Here is an 18,831-nt window from a genome sequence, read left to right as displayed (position 1 = left end):
GTTGTTGCACACGTCTCGTTGTAATCATTGTTTTCATCCAGTTTTGGTACTTTGTGCCATATTGTTGCCTCACAGTTTATCATATGTTGATTTTGTGCGTTTCTGATTGTGTTTTTTTTTGTCACCTTGTGTTAATGTTGGGTCTGTTGTGCTCACTCTTCATCCCGTCGTGTTTGCTGGTTGTTCTTGGTTGATTTTCTGTGATTATAATCACGTGCATGTCTGACGTCACAGAGGAATAATTAGTATTAGTAAATTCAGATGAACGCGCTGGTGGCTCTGACGTCATCACGCAGTAATTCCAGCTTGCAGATGAAAATCAGACGCAGGGCGCCTCCAGTCCAGCAGGGGGCGGGGCAGAGCCGCGGTGACGTCGTCAGAGGAGGAGGAAGAGGAGGAGGTTTGTGTTGCCAGCCTGGCTGTGAGGAGCGCTGAGAGGAGTCTGCGTTGCGGCTGAAGCTGAAGCTGTTCTCGGACACAAACTTAGTGAGAGCAGAAACCCTCCGGTCCTCATCGGAAGCTGACAGAGGTGACGGTTCCGGTTATCCAGAAACTTCTACGGTTCAGACTCTTTACTCTGACCTGAACAGAGACAGTCTGTCTGCCAGCGAGACTGCGCACAGGTGAGCCCAGCACAGGTGAGTCACAGTAAAGGGGGCTTTGGTGGGTTTGTGTGGTCATAAAAGTGACGTGACCGGCCTCACTTCCGGTCACGTACTGTCTCAGAGCTGCTCCAAACACTCAGTTTACCACAGCCTTCTCCACTCTGGGACCTGTGTGACGTCACAAAGCTGCACCGCTGCAGGTGTGTCAGGTGTTCAGTGAGCTCAGACTCAGTCAAAGAAAGCTGACTGTGAGTCTGAATCATGCAAAGCTGCTTTTGCCTCATTCAGGCTCTCACCCTCACCTTCCAGAGACTTTCTGGTGACCTTTGGCCCCCAGCTGCAGTGCCCTCCAGGTGAACTTTGATCTGTTGAGAGGCGCAGAAGGGCAGATCGAGCTCTTTAAGCAGAAGCGTCCAGTCACAGGAAGTGGCGTCTGGTTTCTTGGCTGTCTGCTGGTTTGGGACTTTCTGTCACTGGGCCAGAATGTATGTGTGTGTGTGTGTGTGTGTGTGTGTGTGTGTGTGTGTGTGTGTGTGGTCACAGCTCTGGTGTGTTTCATGCTCTTCAGCACGAGGCCAGGACTCTTCTTTGTCCTCTCCTGGCTCCGCTTCAGTGTAACTCACAGGCCCAGGAGGATGATGGCTTCCCCCTCAGCAGCACCGACGCCACGTTTCAGCTTCAGACACGTCACTGTTTCAACCTGTGACAGGAGACAGAGCGTGCGTGTGGGCGTGTCTTGATGTTTTTGTGTGCTTGTAGTTGTTGTGAGTGTCCTGTGTGCTGAGCGCTCTGACTTCCTGTAACGCTTCAACATCTGGCGTTGGTGTGATGTCAGCACTGACGCCTGGTTTCTGCCGGTGTGTGCAGGTACGATGGCGCTCTGTGGGTGGTGGTTAATCCACTTCCTCGTCTTCACTTCCTGCTCGGCTCACGACTTCTTCACCTCCATCGGTGAGTTTACCCGCTCTGTATCGTAGCGTGGAGGTCCTGCTGAACGTGTGTGTGAGCGGTAATTTATTTTTTTCCACAGGTCACATGACGGACCTGCTGTTCACGGAGAAGGACCTGGTCACCTCCCTGAAGGACTACATCCGAGCGGAGGAGAGCAAACTGGAGCAGATCAAAAAGTGAGTGTCGCTGCTCGCCGTTAAACACTTTAAGCTCCGCCTCCTGTTTTCCTGAAACAGAACCTCCTGTTTGTTGGGGGAGGGAAGGGGGGGGGGCAGCTAACTAGGTTTACTTTGCTGTAATGATCTGCGACACACTCTTACCTGTGCAGGTGTTTGAGCATGCCGTGTGTGTGTGTGTGTTCAGGTGGGCAGACAAACTGGACGTCCTCTCGGCAGCTGCCACTCAGGACCCCGAAGGCTTCCTGGGTCACCCGGTGAACGCCTTCAAGCTGATGAAGAGGCTGAACACGGAGTGGGGGGAGCTGGAGAGCCTGGTGCTCACCGACGTGTCTGATGGTGCGACGCAGAAATCCGATTATTCAAAACCGACTTTGTTTGCATTCAGCTGTTGGACGTTAGGACACAGAATCTTTTTTCCTTGTTTTCATTGTCCTCCTTCTTCTTCTTCTGTGGTGTTTCAGTGTTCATCTCCAACCTCACCATCCAGAGGCAGTACTTCCCCAACGACGACGACCAGACCGGCGCTGCCAAAGCTCTGATGAGACTGCAGGACACTTACCAGCTGGACACCAACGCCATCTCCACCGGAGAGCTCCCAGGTCTGTGAACCAGGACCTGCTCTGCTTTACAGGACAGAGTGGGACTGCGCTCAGGAGGAAAAAGGACCACAAATGTTTCTGTGCTCTCGGTCGTGTGTCTGAAAGTCATTTACATGATTCAACCTTCCAGCTCACGCTTTAATAACAGGCTCCTGCTCTCTCTCGCCTCCTCAGGCTCGTCCTCCACCTCCTCCGCCTGGAGCACTCTGACCGTGGATGACTGTTACGACCTCGGGAAGGTGGCGTACTCGGAGGCTGATTACTACCACACCGAGCTGTGGATGGCTCAGGCCCTGAGGCAGCTGGACCAGGGCGAGACGTCCCGCGCCGTGGACGCCGTCACTGTCCTCGACTATCTGAGCTACTCCGTGTACCAGCAGGGGGAGCTGGAGAGAGCGCTGGAGTTCACCAAGAGGCTGCTGGACCTGGGTTAGTACCTGCAGACGGGCACTTTAGTTCAGTCAGCAAACGTGCTGCTGTTGTTTTACAGAGTTAGAAAAAAGGAGCAAAGCTGAGTTTCCAGAGCGTCGAAGGCTTCTTCTCACATCTTCAGAGCTCGTGTGCAGATTTGTTTATCTCGCTCACCTGAAGTTGTTTTTCTGCCCGTTAGATCCGACACACCAGCGAGCCAACGGGAACCTGAAATACTTTGAGTACCAGCTGGCCAAACAGAAGAAGGTGGAGAAGGTGGAGGAGAAGGAGGAGGAAAGCAAGGTGAGGCAGAGGAGGGAGAGCAAAGACGACTACCTGACTGAGAGGAAGAAGTACGAGCAGCTGTGTCGCGGCCAAGGCATCAAGCTGGTGAGGCGAGCGAAACAAGCGCACCTCTGAGAGTCGTTTATCAGCGTCACTTCAACCTTTGCTTCCTGTCAGACTCCCCGCAGGCAGAGCCGCCTCTTCTGCCGCTACTATGACAACAACCGGCACCCGCGGTACGTGATTGGCCCGGTGAAGCAGGAGGACGAGTGGGACAGCCCGCACATCGTACGCTACCACAACATCGTGTCGGAGAAAGACATGGAGAAGGTGAAAGAGCTGGCCAAGCCCAGGGTGAGTCCGAGCATCTTTAACTCACGCGCTGCTGCAGAGTTGATCCGAGGTCGGACGCCATTAGTGCTTTACCAATGCAAGGGGCGGGGCTAAATATCAGTATTCAGAAATATTAAAACTGGACAAGAGTCATGATGAAAACATGACTCCTGCCTGATGTGTCGCTGCGACTCTAAACTGTCAGTTTTCGTTTTCGTGGCTCGAATATCGGATGGCGGTTACGTCTGCTTGTTCTGTTCACGGTTTACAGTAAAGAAGAGCAGCGCGAGCACTTTCACCTAAAACATCCAGAAACTCCGCTTCATGTCTCACTGTAGCTCTGGATCAGGTCGATGTTTCTATCCTGTGGATGCACAAAATTTACCTCGGCAACAGTGAATGCTGTTATCTGATTGGCTGCTAGGTCGTTAAGCCGCGATGAGCTCTGTAGAGAAATGTAATATATTATATTGAAATTAGAATGAATCCCCGTTCACACCTCAGTGCAGCTTTCAAACATCCATCATCACAAACTGCTTCCTGTTGGCCGCTGCCGGCGGCGTCCTGCCAACGAGCGGTGGCTGTCTTTGACCAAAATGCTAATTTTTAACTTGTAACCCCTGACACGGGTGCTGTTAATCATTAATCTATGCCCCGCCCCTACCCCTTGATACACGCCCACAAAATCAGGATCAAACGTCTAAAACTGAAAAAATTTATTTAAAGCCAGAAAAAAATATTTGCATGAAAACAAAAAAAAATGTTTAAAGTAAAAAATTGCATTTGTTTTTCAAACACATCAAAAACTTCAGCTTCAAATCACTTGTAAGATAAACAAAGTGAAAGAGTGAAATTAAGAGTTACTGTGTAGTTACTCAGTTACTGTGTAGTTACTCAGTGTGTAGTTTGAGCCTCATCAGTGAGCGATGAAGAAAGGTGACAGGTGATGGGCGGGCGGTGGGTGGAGAGGATCACGAGGTCGTCCGTTGTGCAGGTCAGTGGCGCGGCTACTCCGTCGGTGTCGGTCGGCGTTAGTCGGTGCTTCGGGCGTCGCTCTGTGTCTGCCTGTAACTGTCGGCCGATTGGCTCCACAGCTCCGTCGAGCCACCATCTCTAACCCCGTCACCGGCGTGCTGGAGACGGCCCACTACCGCATCAGTAAGAGGTAAGAGCTGCCGGGGCAGGAGGCGGCATCCGCGGGGTGGACCTCACCTCTCTGCCCCCAACACCACCCTGTCCTCCCCCCTCTATGATGGCGGCCGTCCCGGCGAGAGCAGAAAAGGCGACGAGTCGCTTCAAATAAACGAATAAATAAAATGTTCCTTCCTCCAAAGTGGAATTCTCATTTAAACGTCACAGAAGGAAGAATCGGCATTATTGACGTCATTACAGACTTACAGCCTCCAATCATCACACCTCAGTCTGACGCTCCCCAACAATCTGAAACATAAAAGACTTTAGTTTTATAAAATCCAGTAAAACATTTTCACACATTCAGCTTTAAACGTTTAAATGTCCACGATGGGCTGTAAAGTAAGCTCTGAAACATCTCCATAAACTTTTAGTTTCACGTTGTTGTTGCTGAGAAATTGTTAATAATAATAAAGCCGATGTTCATGAGAGGCCGGTTTTACCTCTGTCCTCCCACCAGGGGGCGCTGCAGCACAGAGAGACAGACTCAGCTGTAACTGTCATCAGCTCAATCAGTCCCACCTGGGCAGGTGTAAAAGGCCACATCAGAGTAGACATCAGAAGGTCCTGTAACACTGAAGGAAGGAACAGTTACTTTAAATGTCTTCTTTTCAGGCTCTGCTCTCGCTGGGATTCGAGCCTCTGCTTGTTTTCTTTGCTCATTCGGGGACAGGAAGTCAAACATTTAAGACTCTCGATGTCGCTTTAACGTGTTCGTGGAGGCAGCAGGAGGATTCGTGTCTCATACCTGTGCTTCTCACTGTTACCGGCACATTGTTATGTAAAATAACAAACGTCTGCAAACGTTTCAAAATAAAGTTCTGAAGTCAGACAGTATGTTAACCTGTCAGTGCGTCAGCTTCACGGAAATACTTTCTAAAGTAGTTACTGTAAAACTACTGCAGGTACTGCAATATTACTGTGTATTTTGTGTATAATGCTGGTGTAGTTACTTCATAAGTAAAACATCAACTGAGATTATTTTCAGTTTCAATTATGGCAGAATATCGATGCCATAACCTTCTGTTTGTGAGGGGCAGCCAATCAGAGGAAAGTTGTCTGAAGGTGGGAGGAGCTAAAGCAGCTTGTTTCAGGAGGATGAACTGTCAAACATCCTGAAGGCTGACCACATGCACTCCATGTCCACTTCATTAGGTACACCTTGTTGGCTCTGGGTTGGACTCTGCGCTCTTTAACTCTCCACGGCAGATCAGGGCTTCACGTGTACCTAATGAAGTGACTTTATGTGGCGTTTGAAGCTCGTGCTGCCTCCCTGACTGCAGCGTGTGGATAGTGACCGCCCTCTCTCTGTCCTCTCTCTGTCTCTCTGCATTAACCTATAATTGGGAGTAGCTCAGACGTGCCACGGTGCATGACCCTCAGACAGGCAAACTGACCACGGCCCATTACCGAGTCTCCAAGAGGTAAGAGCTGGACGCCACTCGCTTCAGGCCCGGGCGGAGCACAGGCTGTTCGTAACGATGGACGCCGCACGTGCAGCGCTCCGGACGGCTTTGTCACAAGCCGACTTGTAAAGCCGCGTTTGAACTCCTGGATCCATCAGTGAGCGTGCGAGTTTTTTTCACATCAGCTTTTATTGAAGTCATGATATAAATGTTTTTGGGCGTCCATCTTTATTTACAGCCTGTGGTCACCACCGTCTCGGGGGCGGAGTCTCCTCCTTCATGCTTTTCTAACGTTCAGCTGGCTGTAATGACACAAACGTCAGCGGTGAAGTTCTGTAAATGTCGTTTTTCTGGTTTTTTTCATAGAGGAGCTGCTTTAGAAACTGTCTGTTGTTTCCCCGCCCTCCTCGTTTCCGTCTCCTCGCCGTGCGCCGGTTTGTGCCGTTTTCGTGACCTCGGCGGTGACTCTGTGTCCTCTCTGTCCTCTCAGCGCCTGGCTCGGAGCATACGAGCATCCCGTGGTGGACAAGATCAACCAGCTGATCGAGGACGTCACGGGGCTGAACGTGAAGACGGCCGAGGACCTGCAGGTAACGCCTCACCTGAGTTCAAACACCGCTAACCGTCCGGCGCCTTTGAACCTCTGATGTTTTAAGCGCTGTGTTTGATGCAGGTGGCTAACTACGGCCTCGGGGGACAGTACGAGCCGCACTTCGACTTCGGACGGGTAAATAAAACCAGATACATGAGAATCTGTTTCTGTCAGCATTTATTTCCACTGAAAGACCGAAAACGATCAGTTACTAACAGACATGGATCCATGTTGGACACATGTCATTAAAAACAACTAAAGAAATAGATCCAGTGTATGTATTTGTATTGTAGATTTATTTATTTGTAACTTTTAAAAAAGTTCAGTTTTTTAAGATGAATGAATGAATTTTTATTACTCTGACCGCCGTGCACTTCCTGTTTCAGAAAGACGAGCCGGACGCGTTCGAGGAGCTGGGCACGGGGAACCGGATCGCCACGTGGCTGCTTTACGTCAGTGCTGCTGTTTGTGCGCGTGTGTGCGTGTGTGTGTGTGTGTGCGTTTGTGTGTGTGTGTGTGTGCGCGTGTGTGCGTGTGTGTGTGCGTGTGTATGCGTGTGTGTGCGTGTGCGTGTGTGTGCGCGTGCGTGTGTGTGCGTGTGTGTGCGTGTGTGTGCGTGTGTGTGTGTGTGCGCGTGCGTGTGTGTGCGTGCGTGTGTGCGCGTGTGCGTGCGTGTGTGCGTGTGCGTGTGTATGCGTGTGTGTGCGCGTGCGTGTGTGTGCGTGCGTGTGCGCGTGTGTGTGCGCGTGTGTGCGCGTGTGTGTGCGTGTGTGTGCGTTTGTGTTGCTGCTGCTCACACTCTCCTCCTTCCCACTGCAGATGACTGACGTGCAGGCAGGGGGCGCCACCGTCTTCACTGACATCGGAGCTGCTGTGAAACCCAAAAAGGTTAAACTACTCACTTTCTTCTTCATCATCATCATCATCACAGAAACACGTCTGTGTTTAATAAACCAAACTGAGAAACAGGCGGGGAGACGAGGGCGCTGTTTCTCAGTAATCTGATGCAGTGTCATGTGACACGTCATGTGACCGTGTTTCTCCAGGGCACGGCGGTGTTCTGGTACAACCTGTATCCAAGCGGAGAAGGAGACTATCGGACCCGACACGCCGCCTGCCCCGTGCTGCTCGGAAACAAGTGGGGTGAGGTCATCGCGCCATATTTGCACACGTGCACAGTAAAAAAATAAATACGCACAAAATCATCATAAAGTAAAAATACTTTCAGATTTTCACGCCTGGTGATGATTGACATAAAAAAATATTTTTTTCTTTTAAAAATGATTTTCTAAAAATAAATAAGTAAAAGAAGAAATCCAAACTTCCTGTCAGTTGTATAAAACTATTTTTGGGTCATTAAAAACTTCGTTATTATGTTCGAGTTGATTTATTTTTAAATGTTTGTGTATGATTGATGGATATTTGATGTTTTCTGGGTGTGTTTGGAGCAGTTCACGTTCCTGCTGATTTTTGGTGTTTGATGGTTTCAGATGAAACAAACTTGACTGAGCTTCATGAAAAGCTTCAGATTTGATGAGAAACAGAAACGAGTAAAGACGGTGAAACCTTCACGCTGCTCAGACTCGTGGCGTTTGCCGAGGCTCTGATGAAACTCTTTCTTCCTGCAGTATCGAACAAATGGATCCATGAGCGAGGACAGGAGTTCAGGCGGCGCTGCAGCCTCAACGAGACCGACTGACGACCGACCTTCCTCCTCCATCTCAGCCGTCTTCCTCCTCTGCTTCCTGCCTGCAGGCGCAGAGTGTGACTGCACATGTGATCCAACACGCTTATTTTTCTCTACAGCGCGTGTGTGTGTGTGTGTGTGTGTGTGTGTGTTTGACTCGTTTCTCCTTTAATGAGAATCACATGCCGACGTTCAGACGTCCGTACCTGTCCAGGTGTTCAGCCTGAGAGCTAAAACTTCTCGAGAACAAAGAACGCTGCACGAGAGGTTCGTTTAAAGACGAATAAAGTTTTTTGGGTTTTTTGGATCCAGAATGTTTGAAATCTCGTGAGCTTTGACTTAAAAGCAGAAAATCTGACTGATTTAATTCTGTTCCATCGACGGTTCTGCCGATTAAACCAGCGAGTGGAACGAAGGAGCGCTAAATGTGACAAATTTTGAATGGAGTTTGGCCCGAGGTCGCTAACACGAGCTCTAAACTCTAAACCGACGTCCGTCCATTTCAGCGTTCTTTGTTCTTCCGATGAGTCAGACACTACAGACCGAGAAACACTCCGTCACCCGTGTCACTCCCTGACCTTCACGACTGTTACAAAGACGGCGAGGAATCAGATTACTCTCGTCCGTGATGACGAGAGTAATCTGATTCCGGGGGAATCAACCAGAAGCAAGAACCGATCGAATCTGAACCGACGATCGATGGTGTGGTTCTGTGAGACAATCATAGCTGAAACTGAGCTGCGTATTTATTGATTTCTGACAGGATTCGTGTGAACGCCTCTTCACTGTTTTTCATCTGCGTTTTAAAAATTCCTCTTTTAAAAGTTTTAAAATGTTTGCACGTTTTTTTTCTGTTTCCTGTTTCTTTTTGAAGTCTGAAACGTGTCGCCGAGCTCCTGCTCCTGATCTGACTCATGTCACCTCAGCCGTGACAAAGTGGGTTTTATTTTGGAAAGTCTTCCACGCTTCAGCTGCCATGCTTTTATTCTGAAAAGCAGAACACCCGTAATGAGTCCAAAGTCCATGAAAAGAAAAAACATCTGAGGCTCTTTGATTTACAAAGTCAGTCCAAGTGGATTTTTCTGCGCTGTCCACCCGTCGTCATGGTTACACCCCCGTTTCCACCAATAGCGTGAGCGTTCGAGGAGGTTTAACCGTAAGGTCGTTCAGATGCTGCAGGTCAAACTCCAGATAAGCAAAGCACTCCGCCTCCTCTTTAACCCTGTTAGCTTAGATCTGAGTGCAGTTACTAATTTCTGCTCCACGCCGTTTCCGTGACAACCCTCACTCCTGTTTGTGTGTGTCTGTTGTGTGTTGGATGATGTCCTGTGCAGCGACCTGATGTAAGACATGTTTCTTATCAGAATAAAATGCTGCTGCAACCCAGGAGAAGTAAGAAAATGGCGTCTGTCGTTATTATCTGGCGGCAGCGTTGCCTCAGCAGCGTGCTGCTGCGTTTTAAAGATGGCAACCATTTATCGTGTTTAAAAAAAAAAAAAGAAAAAAAAGAAAAGAAACAAACACTCTTCAAACGTATAAATTTAATAATCAAAAACAAAACGATCGATTGGCTGATCAGCGATGGACTACCCCACCCACAGGAAGACAACGTCTTTGGTTCAAGGCAGAAAACAGCAGGAATTGTGGGATTGTAGTTTTGCAGGGAGAACTTTGATTGGCCCTTTGTGCTGGTGTTGTGCGGCACGGTCAGAGAGGCCTGCGTTAAGGCTCGGGGAGGCGGTAATCTGGCAGGTGATTTCCCTCGCGGACGCGTCCGAAGCAGCCGAGCAGCAGATCGATGGCGGTGCTGACGGTGGAGCGGACGTCCTCCTCAGTCTGGCCCCTCAGAGGGTTCACCTCCACCAGGTCCACCGCCGACAGCAGACCTGCAGAGAGACAAAGAGCTTCAGTATCATGTGACCACACAGTTCCTCTGATCGTTTTATAGGCGCATAAAGACTTTAACGTGAGCGAGGATTTTACAAATTCTCCAGCTGGTCGGGTGCTGCAGTCACTCCCCAAAGGCTGCGTCTGTAGACCATCCAGGTCTTTATGTCTTTAAGACATTCCTGCAGTTTAACTAATTGGTGTGTGTTACCTGGCTTCATGGACAGATAGAGCTGCGTGTCATCTGCATAGCAGTGAAAATTTATGCTATGTCTTCTAATGATGCTGCCTAAGGGAAGCATGTATAATGTAAACAGAATTGGTCCTAGCACTGAACCCTGTGGAACACCATAATTAACCTCAGTGTGTGAAGAGGACTCTCCATTTACATGCACAAATTGGAGTCTATTAGATAGATATGATACAAACCACTGCAGTGCAGTACCTGTAATACCTACAGCATGTTCTAATCGCTCTAATAGGATATTATGGTCAACAGTATGGAACGCTGCACTGAGGTCTAGCAGGACAAGCACAGAGATGAGTCCACTGTCAGAGGCCATAAGAAGATCATTTGTAACCTTCACTAAAGCTGTTTCTGTGCTGTGATGAGCTCTGAAACCTGACTGAAACTCTTCAAATAAGCCATTCCTCTGCAGATGATCTGTTAGCTGTTTGACAACTACTCTTTCAAAGATGTTTGATATGAAAGGAAGGTTGGAGATTGGCCTATAATTAGCTAAGACTGCTGGGTCTAGAGATGCTTTTTAAGTAAAGGTTTAACTACAGCCAGCTTGAAGGCCTGTGTGGTATGAGTCATTTTTTTCCTCTAATGATTAAAATTTTATTTGTGAAGAAGTTCATGAAATCATTACTAGTTAATGTTAAAGGGATGGTTGGCTCAACAGAGCTCTGACTGTTTGTCAGCCTGGCTACAGTGCTGAAGAGAAACCTGGGGTTGTTCTTATTTTCTTCAATCAGTGATGAATAGTAAGATGTTCTGGCTTTGTGGAGGGCTTTCTTATAAAGCAACAAACTATTTCTCCAGGCTAAATGATGATCCTCTAAATTTGTGACACGCCATTTCCTCTCCAGCTTACGAGTTATCTGCTTTAGGCTACGTGTTTGAGAATTATACCACGGAGTCAGGGACTTCTGATTTGAGGCCTTAGTTTTCACAGGAGCTACAGTATCCAGAGTCGTACGTAGTGAGGAGGTAAAATTATTAACAAGATAATCGACCTCTGTTGGAGTAGCGTTCAGATAGCTGCTCTGCTCTGTGTTGGTACAGGGCATTGAAGATGATCACAGTGGGTGGATTATATTCTTAAACTTAGTTACAGCACTTTCAGAAAGACATCTACTGTGATAAAGTCTACTCTCCACTGCTGTGTAATCAATTATTGTAAATGTAAATGTTATCAGGAAATGATCAGACAGCAGAGGGTTTTCAGGAAACACTGTTAAATGTTCAGTTTCTATGCCATATGTTAAAACAAGATCTAGAGTGTGATTAAAGTGGTGGGTGGGTTCTTTTACATTTTGACAGAAGCCAATTGAGTCTAATAACAGATTAAATGCCATGTTGAGGCTGTCATTTTTAGCATCTACATGGATGTTAAAATCACCCACAATAATTATTTTATCTGAGCTGAGCACTAAATCAGATAAAAAGTCTGAGAAATCAGAGAGAAACTCTGTGTAAGGCCCAGGTGGACGATAGATGATAACAAGTAAGACTGGTTTCTGAGTTTTACAGCTGGGGTGGACAAGGCTAAGCATCAGGCTTTCAAATGAATTAAAAGTCTGTCTTGGTCTTTCGTTAATTAATAGGCTGGTGTGAAAAATTGCTGCCACACCGCCCCCTCGGCCTGTGCTTCGAGGTTTCTGGTAGTTAGAATGACTCGGGGGTGTTGATTCATTTAAACTAACATAATCATCCTGCTGCAACCAGGTTTCTGTAAGGCAGAGTAAATCGATTTGTTGATCAATTATTAAGTCATGTACTAACAGAGACTTGGAGGAGAGAGACCTAATATTTAATAATCCACATTTCACTGTTTTACTCTTTGGTTCAGATGTGGATTCTGTATTGTTCTTTCTTTGTGATTTTTTATGTTTAAGTTGTTTGTTGCTGGTTTTTAGTTTGTTTTTTGTCTGTTTGGGAGCTGACACAGTCTCTATGGAGATGGGTTTTGGGGGGGTAGCAGGAGGAGAGAAGCTGCAGAGAGGCGTGTAAGACTGCAACTCTGCTTCCTGGTCCCAACTCTGGATAGTCATATTTTGGGGGGTTTAATAAATTTGTCCATATTTTATGTCACTTCCAACATAAATGAAGACAGAAAACTAAACAGCAGTGACGTTTGTAGGGTTACTGAAGTTGGGCTAGCTCAGGGGTCAGCAACCTTTAACACCCAAAGAGCCGTTTGGTTGGTTTCCATGCAAAAGAAAACACTGGGAGCAGCAAATACTTTTTGACATCTAAAATGAAGATAACACTGTATATATTGTTTTTTACCTTTATGCTTTGTGTGAACAACTAAGGTGTGTTGCTTATGAAATCCATGAAGTGCTACAGAGAAAATTACATTTTATTTATGTAATGAACACATTTTGAACTCTTAAAGAAATATAACAAAAGGAAAGACACCCAACTGAACTAAAATGATCCATGTAGCAAACAAAAACTGTGAGCTGCCACCCTTATATCGCCTTTGGGCTTTTGGAGGCTTGACCTGACTTTTAAAAGATAATTGGAAAAAAGGCACTATGCTGCTGAAAAAAAGAAAAAGAAATGGCCTGTAAATGGTAAATGGCCTGTATTTATATAGCGCTTTACTTAGTCCCTAAGGACCCCAAAGCGCTTTACACATCCAGTCATCCACCCATTCACACACTGGTGATGGCAAGCTACATTGTAGCCACAGCCACCCTGGGGCGCACTGACAGAGGCGAGGCCGCCGGACACTGGCGCCACCGGGCCCTCTGACCACCACCAGTAGGCAACGGGTGAAGTGTCTTGCCCAAGGACACAACGACCGAGACTGTCCAAGCCGGGGCTCGAACCGGCAACCTTCCGATCACAAGGCGAACTCCCAACTCTTGAGCCACGAGAAAATTAGATATTTGCAAAATTCTGAAAAAATAATAACATTTTATTTTTATATTTCAATATCACAATAATCTTCCAATTTAGAACTAATAGTTTAAAAAAAGAACTAACATAAATAAAATACACTTCAGCTAAATACTTCTTATTTTCCCAAACCAGGCGGAGCTGCAGTATAAGGACTAAAGAGCCGCATGTGGCTCCGGAGCCGCAGGTTGCCGACCCCTGGGCTAGCTGGTATATAATGATGTGCTACGTGATCGCTAGCTACACAGCTATGTTAGCATAACATAAACACAGTGAAGCTGGAGGATGAACGCTAACTTTTTTTCCACTGGATAAAAGTTAACATGAGGGTTCCTGATGGTTAGAGACAAATGCAATCGCATGGCAGGATGCTGTAAACGGACCAAACTTCAGTCAGGAGAACAACTGAGATAATCCATCCACAATACGAGGTTAGTCATTAATATACTGCTGCATGGGCTGGGCTGCAGTTACATCGTTAGGGTTTAAAAACTGAGCTTTAAAATGTGCTGCTGATGAAAGGTGGTAATAAAAACCCAGAGAGGCCGACAGTGATAACTGACTTTTTAGGGGTTTGTTCAGATTAAATAGAACAAGATACAAACCGTTAAAACATGTGAAACACACAACAGCCTTAACAAACACAGAGTAGTTTGGACCCAGAAGCACGGTTCACACGTCATCACTTAACAGCAGGATAGGGTTGCCAACTTTTTAACTGTCAAATAAGAGACTGTGACGATGTCCCGGCTAAAACGGGACAGCTGTCAGCCCTAATCCCCAACAACAGAGTGACTGAATACTGTGAATATACACAGATTAGCTAAACCAGTGTGCGTTGGAACAGGAACAGGAAGTGATTCTCTACCGCAGCGAGAGCCAACACCAAGTGAGAGCTGTTGTGTTTACTGTAAGCAGCCACATTAGCTGCTTACAGTAAACACGTTTCTACTGTGAACTCTACTGTGAAGAGCAGGGTTTGTTTTCCCCTGAGTTTCTGACTCGTACCTGTCTGACACAGGTGTTCTGTGATGTAGACGCCCTCTCTGTAGGTGAGTCCTCCGACTACAGGCGTCCCGGTTGCTGGGGCAACAGAGGGGTCGATGGCATCGATGTCATAGCTGAGGTGAATCGGTTTCTTCCCTCTGTTCAAGGACACAAAGCATCTTTAACATTCGCTCAGACTATCACACCTTGATGGCTTCATGCGGGCATCACCTGGCGGACAGGTAATCACACGTTTCCTCCATGACGCGGGCCACGCCGAGCTGATCCACCTCACTCATGGAGAAGGTCTTCACCCCCAGCATCTTCAGGATGTAGCTGAGGAGGAGAGAACCTCAGGATTAGAGCCTGCCGGCAGGTACACACAGGTAATAAACTTCTGGTGACCCTCAGACCAGAGCGAGGTCGCTGACCTTTCAGAGCTTTTTGCTTCTTTAAATTTTTTATTGAGATTTCATTTCAATCATCTCCAAAATGCCTCGGGACGAGCTGATTGGTCAGAGGGGCGTCAGAAATAGGTGAGTCTCTGCATGGACTCAGGTGCACTCACTGCTCTGCTGGATCCACGTCTCTCAGCCCGATGAAGACCACATCGGCGGCGGACACACACGGCTTCAGCCAGGAGAAGTTCGGTAAGACGGGAACCTGGTGAGGAAGGGGAGGGGTTAGTGATCCTGTGTGACGGCGTGCTGCTGATCTCTGTCGCTGAGATCACCTTTGAGTGCAGCTCTTGGAGCAGGTAGGACACCGGCTGCCCGTGGATGTTCCCCGTGTACGTGGTCAGCGGCGTGTTGATGTCGGCGTGAGCATCCACCCACACGACGCTCAGCTCCCCGACCGCCGCAGAGTGCCCGTGGATGGAACCGATCGCCAGGCTGAGGACGGAAAACACAAACAGGAAGTGAGTCGATGGAGAGCCGGCACCTGGAACCTACGTCCTGACTTCCTGTTCCTGCGTGGACTGACCTGTGGTCTCCGCCCAGCATCACCACCGTGTGCCCATCCTCCTTCACCGCTCGCACCGCCTGTGACAGCTTCTGGTTGGCGGCGCCCACCGCCCTCACGCTCTTCAGCAAGCCCAGGGGCTCGTCCGGCGACATGTCCTCAAACGTCAGGTTCCCATAATCCTTCACTGCACAGCCTGCGCGCACACACACACACACACGGTGTCAATCATTGCAGGTTTCCTCGTACTGACTGTCCAACATTAGCAGCTGAGGCGTTTCCCAGCATGCTCTCTGTGTGAACATTAACAGCGAGGCGTTCAGAGAGGAAGACGATGGTGTAATGAGGCGTTCACTGACCCATGTGGACCTGTAAACACTTACTGTTTGCTGTTCGTGGATAAAGGTCAGTGCTGTTCCAGTAATGAAACTGAGCGTGTGCAGTGACCTCCTCTGAGGACGTTACAGTTCCTGAACTCACTGTATCAGTGAAACTGTTACCTGCGTACTCACAATCAGCTGAAGGAAAAATCACCAAACTCTGATTTTTACAGAGTTTTTTAAACGGAGCGTTACGTGAATCAGACTTTAAACACTTTATTTGAAGTCTGACTTTGAAGGCCCTGAAGATCAGCTCTGAGCACCTTTTCTGGATCCAAACTGTGCTGAAGGTTAATGTTTTACCGACGTTACAGATTCATTCAGATGAATAGTTGAAAGTGGAAACGCCGTCGTGCTCCGCCTCCAGTTTGTTTGACGATTCGATGGTTTCTGAATATTAAAAATCAGACACTGTCGCTGTTACTGAGCTGCACAGCTGTTTAAATCAAACTGTCAAGTTTGTAGTTGATTAAACCCATCATAAAGACGAGATACGAGATTTATTTTCCACTTTTATTCTATTTTATTTCAACTTTGACTATCTGAGCTCCTTTATTTTATTTTTATCGTCTCTGTTTGTTCGGGATCTTGTGTCATTTTGATTTTTTGAGCTGTTGTACTTTATTTATGGACCGTGTTTAATTTTTTGGCCACAGGAGGATGATCTGATCCAGTGTGTGGGAGGAAATCAGTGACTGCTCGCAATAATCAGCAGAAACATTTTAAAGCTTCATTTTGTCTCTTTGATGGACGGGGCCGCACAGCTCTGTGCCCCCACCTGGGTGGGGTTTTCCGTCCCTGGTGCAGACCGCCGTCCGCTCAGGCTGATGTATTAATCAAACGAGAACGAGTCTCCTGGATTTCCTCATCACTGATTACTCGGCTCTGGATGAACATTAACTGATGACCCAGAGAAACTCAGGAAGTTTCTGAGTTGTACATTTAACAAAAACAATGTTTCCTTAACTGGGAATGACGACCAACACGGATAACTAACTGGGCCGGCTGCGCTCCACTTAACGTCGGCCTTTCTTATCCCGGGAAAAAGCCCTGACAGCAGAAACATCTGTCCAGATGCTGCAGAGGCAAACTGCCACTCTGGTGCTCGGATGATTTTTAACAGAAATGTGTCACAGCTGCAGGAGGAGCTTCCTGATGTGTGAACAGGTGAGAACACCTGTGGAGTCCATCTCAGCTACCACAGGCCGAGAGGCGGGGCCGGCCTGGACAGAGACACAGCTGTGAGTGGGAGCTGACCTGTCCCCACTCACAGCATGTCTGTGGACGTGCTCCACGGCGGAGTCGAACTCGGGCCCTTCTTGCTGTGAGGCACCGTGGTAACCACGGTGACGCTCACAGGGCGGTTCATCATTCAAATGTTAACTTCCGGTCAGTTTTACCTGCTGTCATTACATTTGCTGCTGCATGAAGGTGATTCTGTATGAAAGCACAAAAATAAACGTCATCAACTGTTGGAGTCTCCCGGTGACGTCACCGGACCCGCTGCTGTGCTCACCCAGCTGCTGCAGCCGCCTCTGCAGGCCCGCGGCTCGGATCCGCTCCGGTCCGTCCTCCACGCCTCCTCGGGACTGCAGCGGACAGAGAAGAAGAAGCTGGAGGATTACACGCGCACAAGTGCACGCGGAGCCTGTCCTCGCGCTCTCACCTGTCCCTTGGAGAAAGGAGCTCCGACGATCCCCGCGGAGCGCGCAGGAGGAGGATGCTGGTGATGAAGGCTCCGCTGCACCGTCACGGCCACCTGGACCTGCCGCAGCGTCCTCGCGCTCCTCATGCTGATACACGCGCGCGCACACCGTCTCTGAGCCACCGACCAGCGCGAGTCTCCTAAAGACTCCACGTGACGTCAGGGGGAGGCACCGCGGGGAGCCGTGACGTCATGAAGCTTGTTTAAACACTTTGAAGTGATGAAGGTCAGACAGTGGGCTGATGTACGGAGGCTCGTTCATGCCAACAACAAAAAAACAAAGACGCTGAAGTTTATGATTTTTATTTTATTTAGAAATTTTAGTTTCCAGTTTTACTGTTTTTATGTTTTGAAAAGGTTTTGTTCTTTTTAGTTTCAGTTATTGTTTGAGTGCGGTGGGTGATATTAGTGAGTGATGTGTGGCAGCGATATTAAGTTTGCAGTTACCTAAAATATGTTTCAGCCCAGTTTCAGCTTAACTTTATTTAACTATAATAAAGCCATAAATCCAGACAGCACGTTCCATCGCCTCGACTTCAGCGTTTCAGAGGAATGTAGCCAGTAAATTGTGCTTCATCCAGCATGGTGCAGCGACATATCACTGAAATATATGTGCTGTGTGGCTGAAGGTAGCACCAACGTAGTGGAACCGTGTTTGCTTATTGGTAAGAAGTCGTTTTTACGCAGCTTATCTTTGACTTTCCAACTCTGACCTGCTCAGAGAGGGATTTGCTGGCGTTAATGTAGCTTGCTCACTCTGCAAGATGTTGGGACAACGTCGCCAACCTCCGCTTCACTGAAGCTTTCTCTCTTTGTGCGACTCTACCTGGGTAGCATAAACGCAGCGAATCCCCCTCTGAGTGGGATTCGCTGCGTCTATGAGGAAGGTTAAAGGTAGTCAGAACTGTGGCAGCGAAACGACATCTTATTGATGAGTAACCAGACGTCTCTGCTACATAGTGCCTCGCACTACAGCAGATATACATCAGCAATATGTCAGTGAGCTGTATGGCTCACAATGCCAATCTAATCAGTGGTAATAAGTTTATAACAGGCACTTAAATGAAATTTAGTGTTTGTGTTAACTAGAATATTTGTTCAGCCCACTTTCAGTTCAGTTAACTACAATAACGCTCTGTAATACCCAGAAAGTATTAAAGATGTACAAATCCTTCAGTGGTTGGTTTTAATGTTAGCATATCCACTCAGTGTAACATTAGCAAACTTGCTAGTTAGCTAACTTACAGCTAACTGGCTATGATGGTTAATTCATAGCTGCACTTTCCTGTGACCTCACAAAGAGAAAGCTCACAGCTCATTCTGCAGATCCTTTTTTTTTTAACCACTCTAACATTAATGATGGAGTCCATTAAAGAGAAATCAAGTTTATCTGAAAATCTGTCCCAAACTGAGTAAAAAACTTAAACGAGTCAGTTAAAGTGATTGTGTAAACCTTTAGTAACACACACCGAAAACATTAGGATTCAAAAATAGATTTTTAAAATTATGATTTAAAAATTCAGAGTTTTCAGAT

At 47.5% G+C, this 18,831-nt stretch overlaps 2 protein-coding genes across 5 annotated transcripts; one reads left to right on the top strand and one right to left on the bottom strand.

Moving 5' to 3' along the window:
• Positions 1–370: 370 nt before the first annotated feature.
• p4ha1a (prolyl 4-hydroxylase, alpha polypeptide I a) lies at positions 371–9,630 on the top strand. 4 transcript variants are annotated; one of them, XM_063482419.1, is made up of 16 exons: positions 371–638; positions 1,473–1,556; positions 1,636–1,732; positions 1,920–2,071; positions 2,197–2,334; positions 2,509–2,763; positions 2,945–3,135; positions 3,208–3,384; positions 4,458–4,528; positions 5,913–5,978; positions 6,451–6,550; positions 6,634–6,687; positions 6,939–7,004; positions 7,372–7,440; positions 7,599–7,695; positions 8,181–9,630. In XM_063482419.1, exons 2-16 carry the CDS (start codon positions 1,478–1,480, stop codon positions 8,249–8,251), a joined length of 1,683 nt encoding a protein of 560 aa, XP_063338489.1. In that variant the 5' UTR covers positions 371–638; positions 1,473–1,477; the 3' UTR covers positions 8,252–9,630. The 4 variants fall into 4 exon arrangements, with proteins under 4 accessions (XP_063338489.1, XP_063338488.1, XP_063338486.1 ...); XM_063482418.1 differs by lacking the exon at positions 4,458–4,528 and having other exon boundaries at positions 371–623; positions 5,908–5,978; XM_063482416.1 differs by lacking the exon at positions 4,458–4,528 and having other exon boundaries at positions 5,908–5,978.
• A 1-nt stretch (position 9,631) lies between these two features.
• Positions 9,632–17,555, bottom strand: arg1 (arginase 1). Its single transcript, XM_063482420.1, has 8 exons — positions 17,259–17,555; positions 17,109–17,181; positions 15,234–15,408; positions 14,983–15,142; positions 14,818–14,912; positions 14,481–14,585; positions 14,271–14,407; positions 9,632–10,125 (listed from the first exon to the last, which is right to left on the bottom strand). Exons 1-8 carry the CDS (start codon positions 17,382–17,384, stop codon positions 9,962–9,964), a joined length of 1,035 nt encoding a protein of 344 aa, XP_063338490.1. The 5' UTR covers positions 17,385–17,555; the 3' UTR covers positions 9,632–9,961.
• Between the last annotated feature and the right edge of the window lie 1,276 nt (positions 17,556–18,831).

Source organism: Pelmatolapia mariae, linkage group LG8 (genome assembly GCF_036321145.2).
Source record: "Pelmatolapia mariae isolate MD_Pm_ZW linkage group LG8, Pm_UMD_F_2, whole genome shotgun sequence".
Taxonomy (NCBI): domain Eukaryota; kingdom Metazoa; phylum Chordata; class Actinopteri; order Cichliformes; family Cichlidae; genus Pelmatolapia; species Pelmatolapia mariae.
The sequence above is the reverse complement of the archived record's forward strand: the minus strand, read 5'-3'. Positions and strand labels throughout refer to the sequence as shown.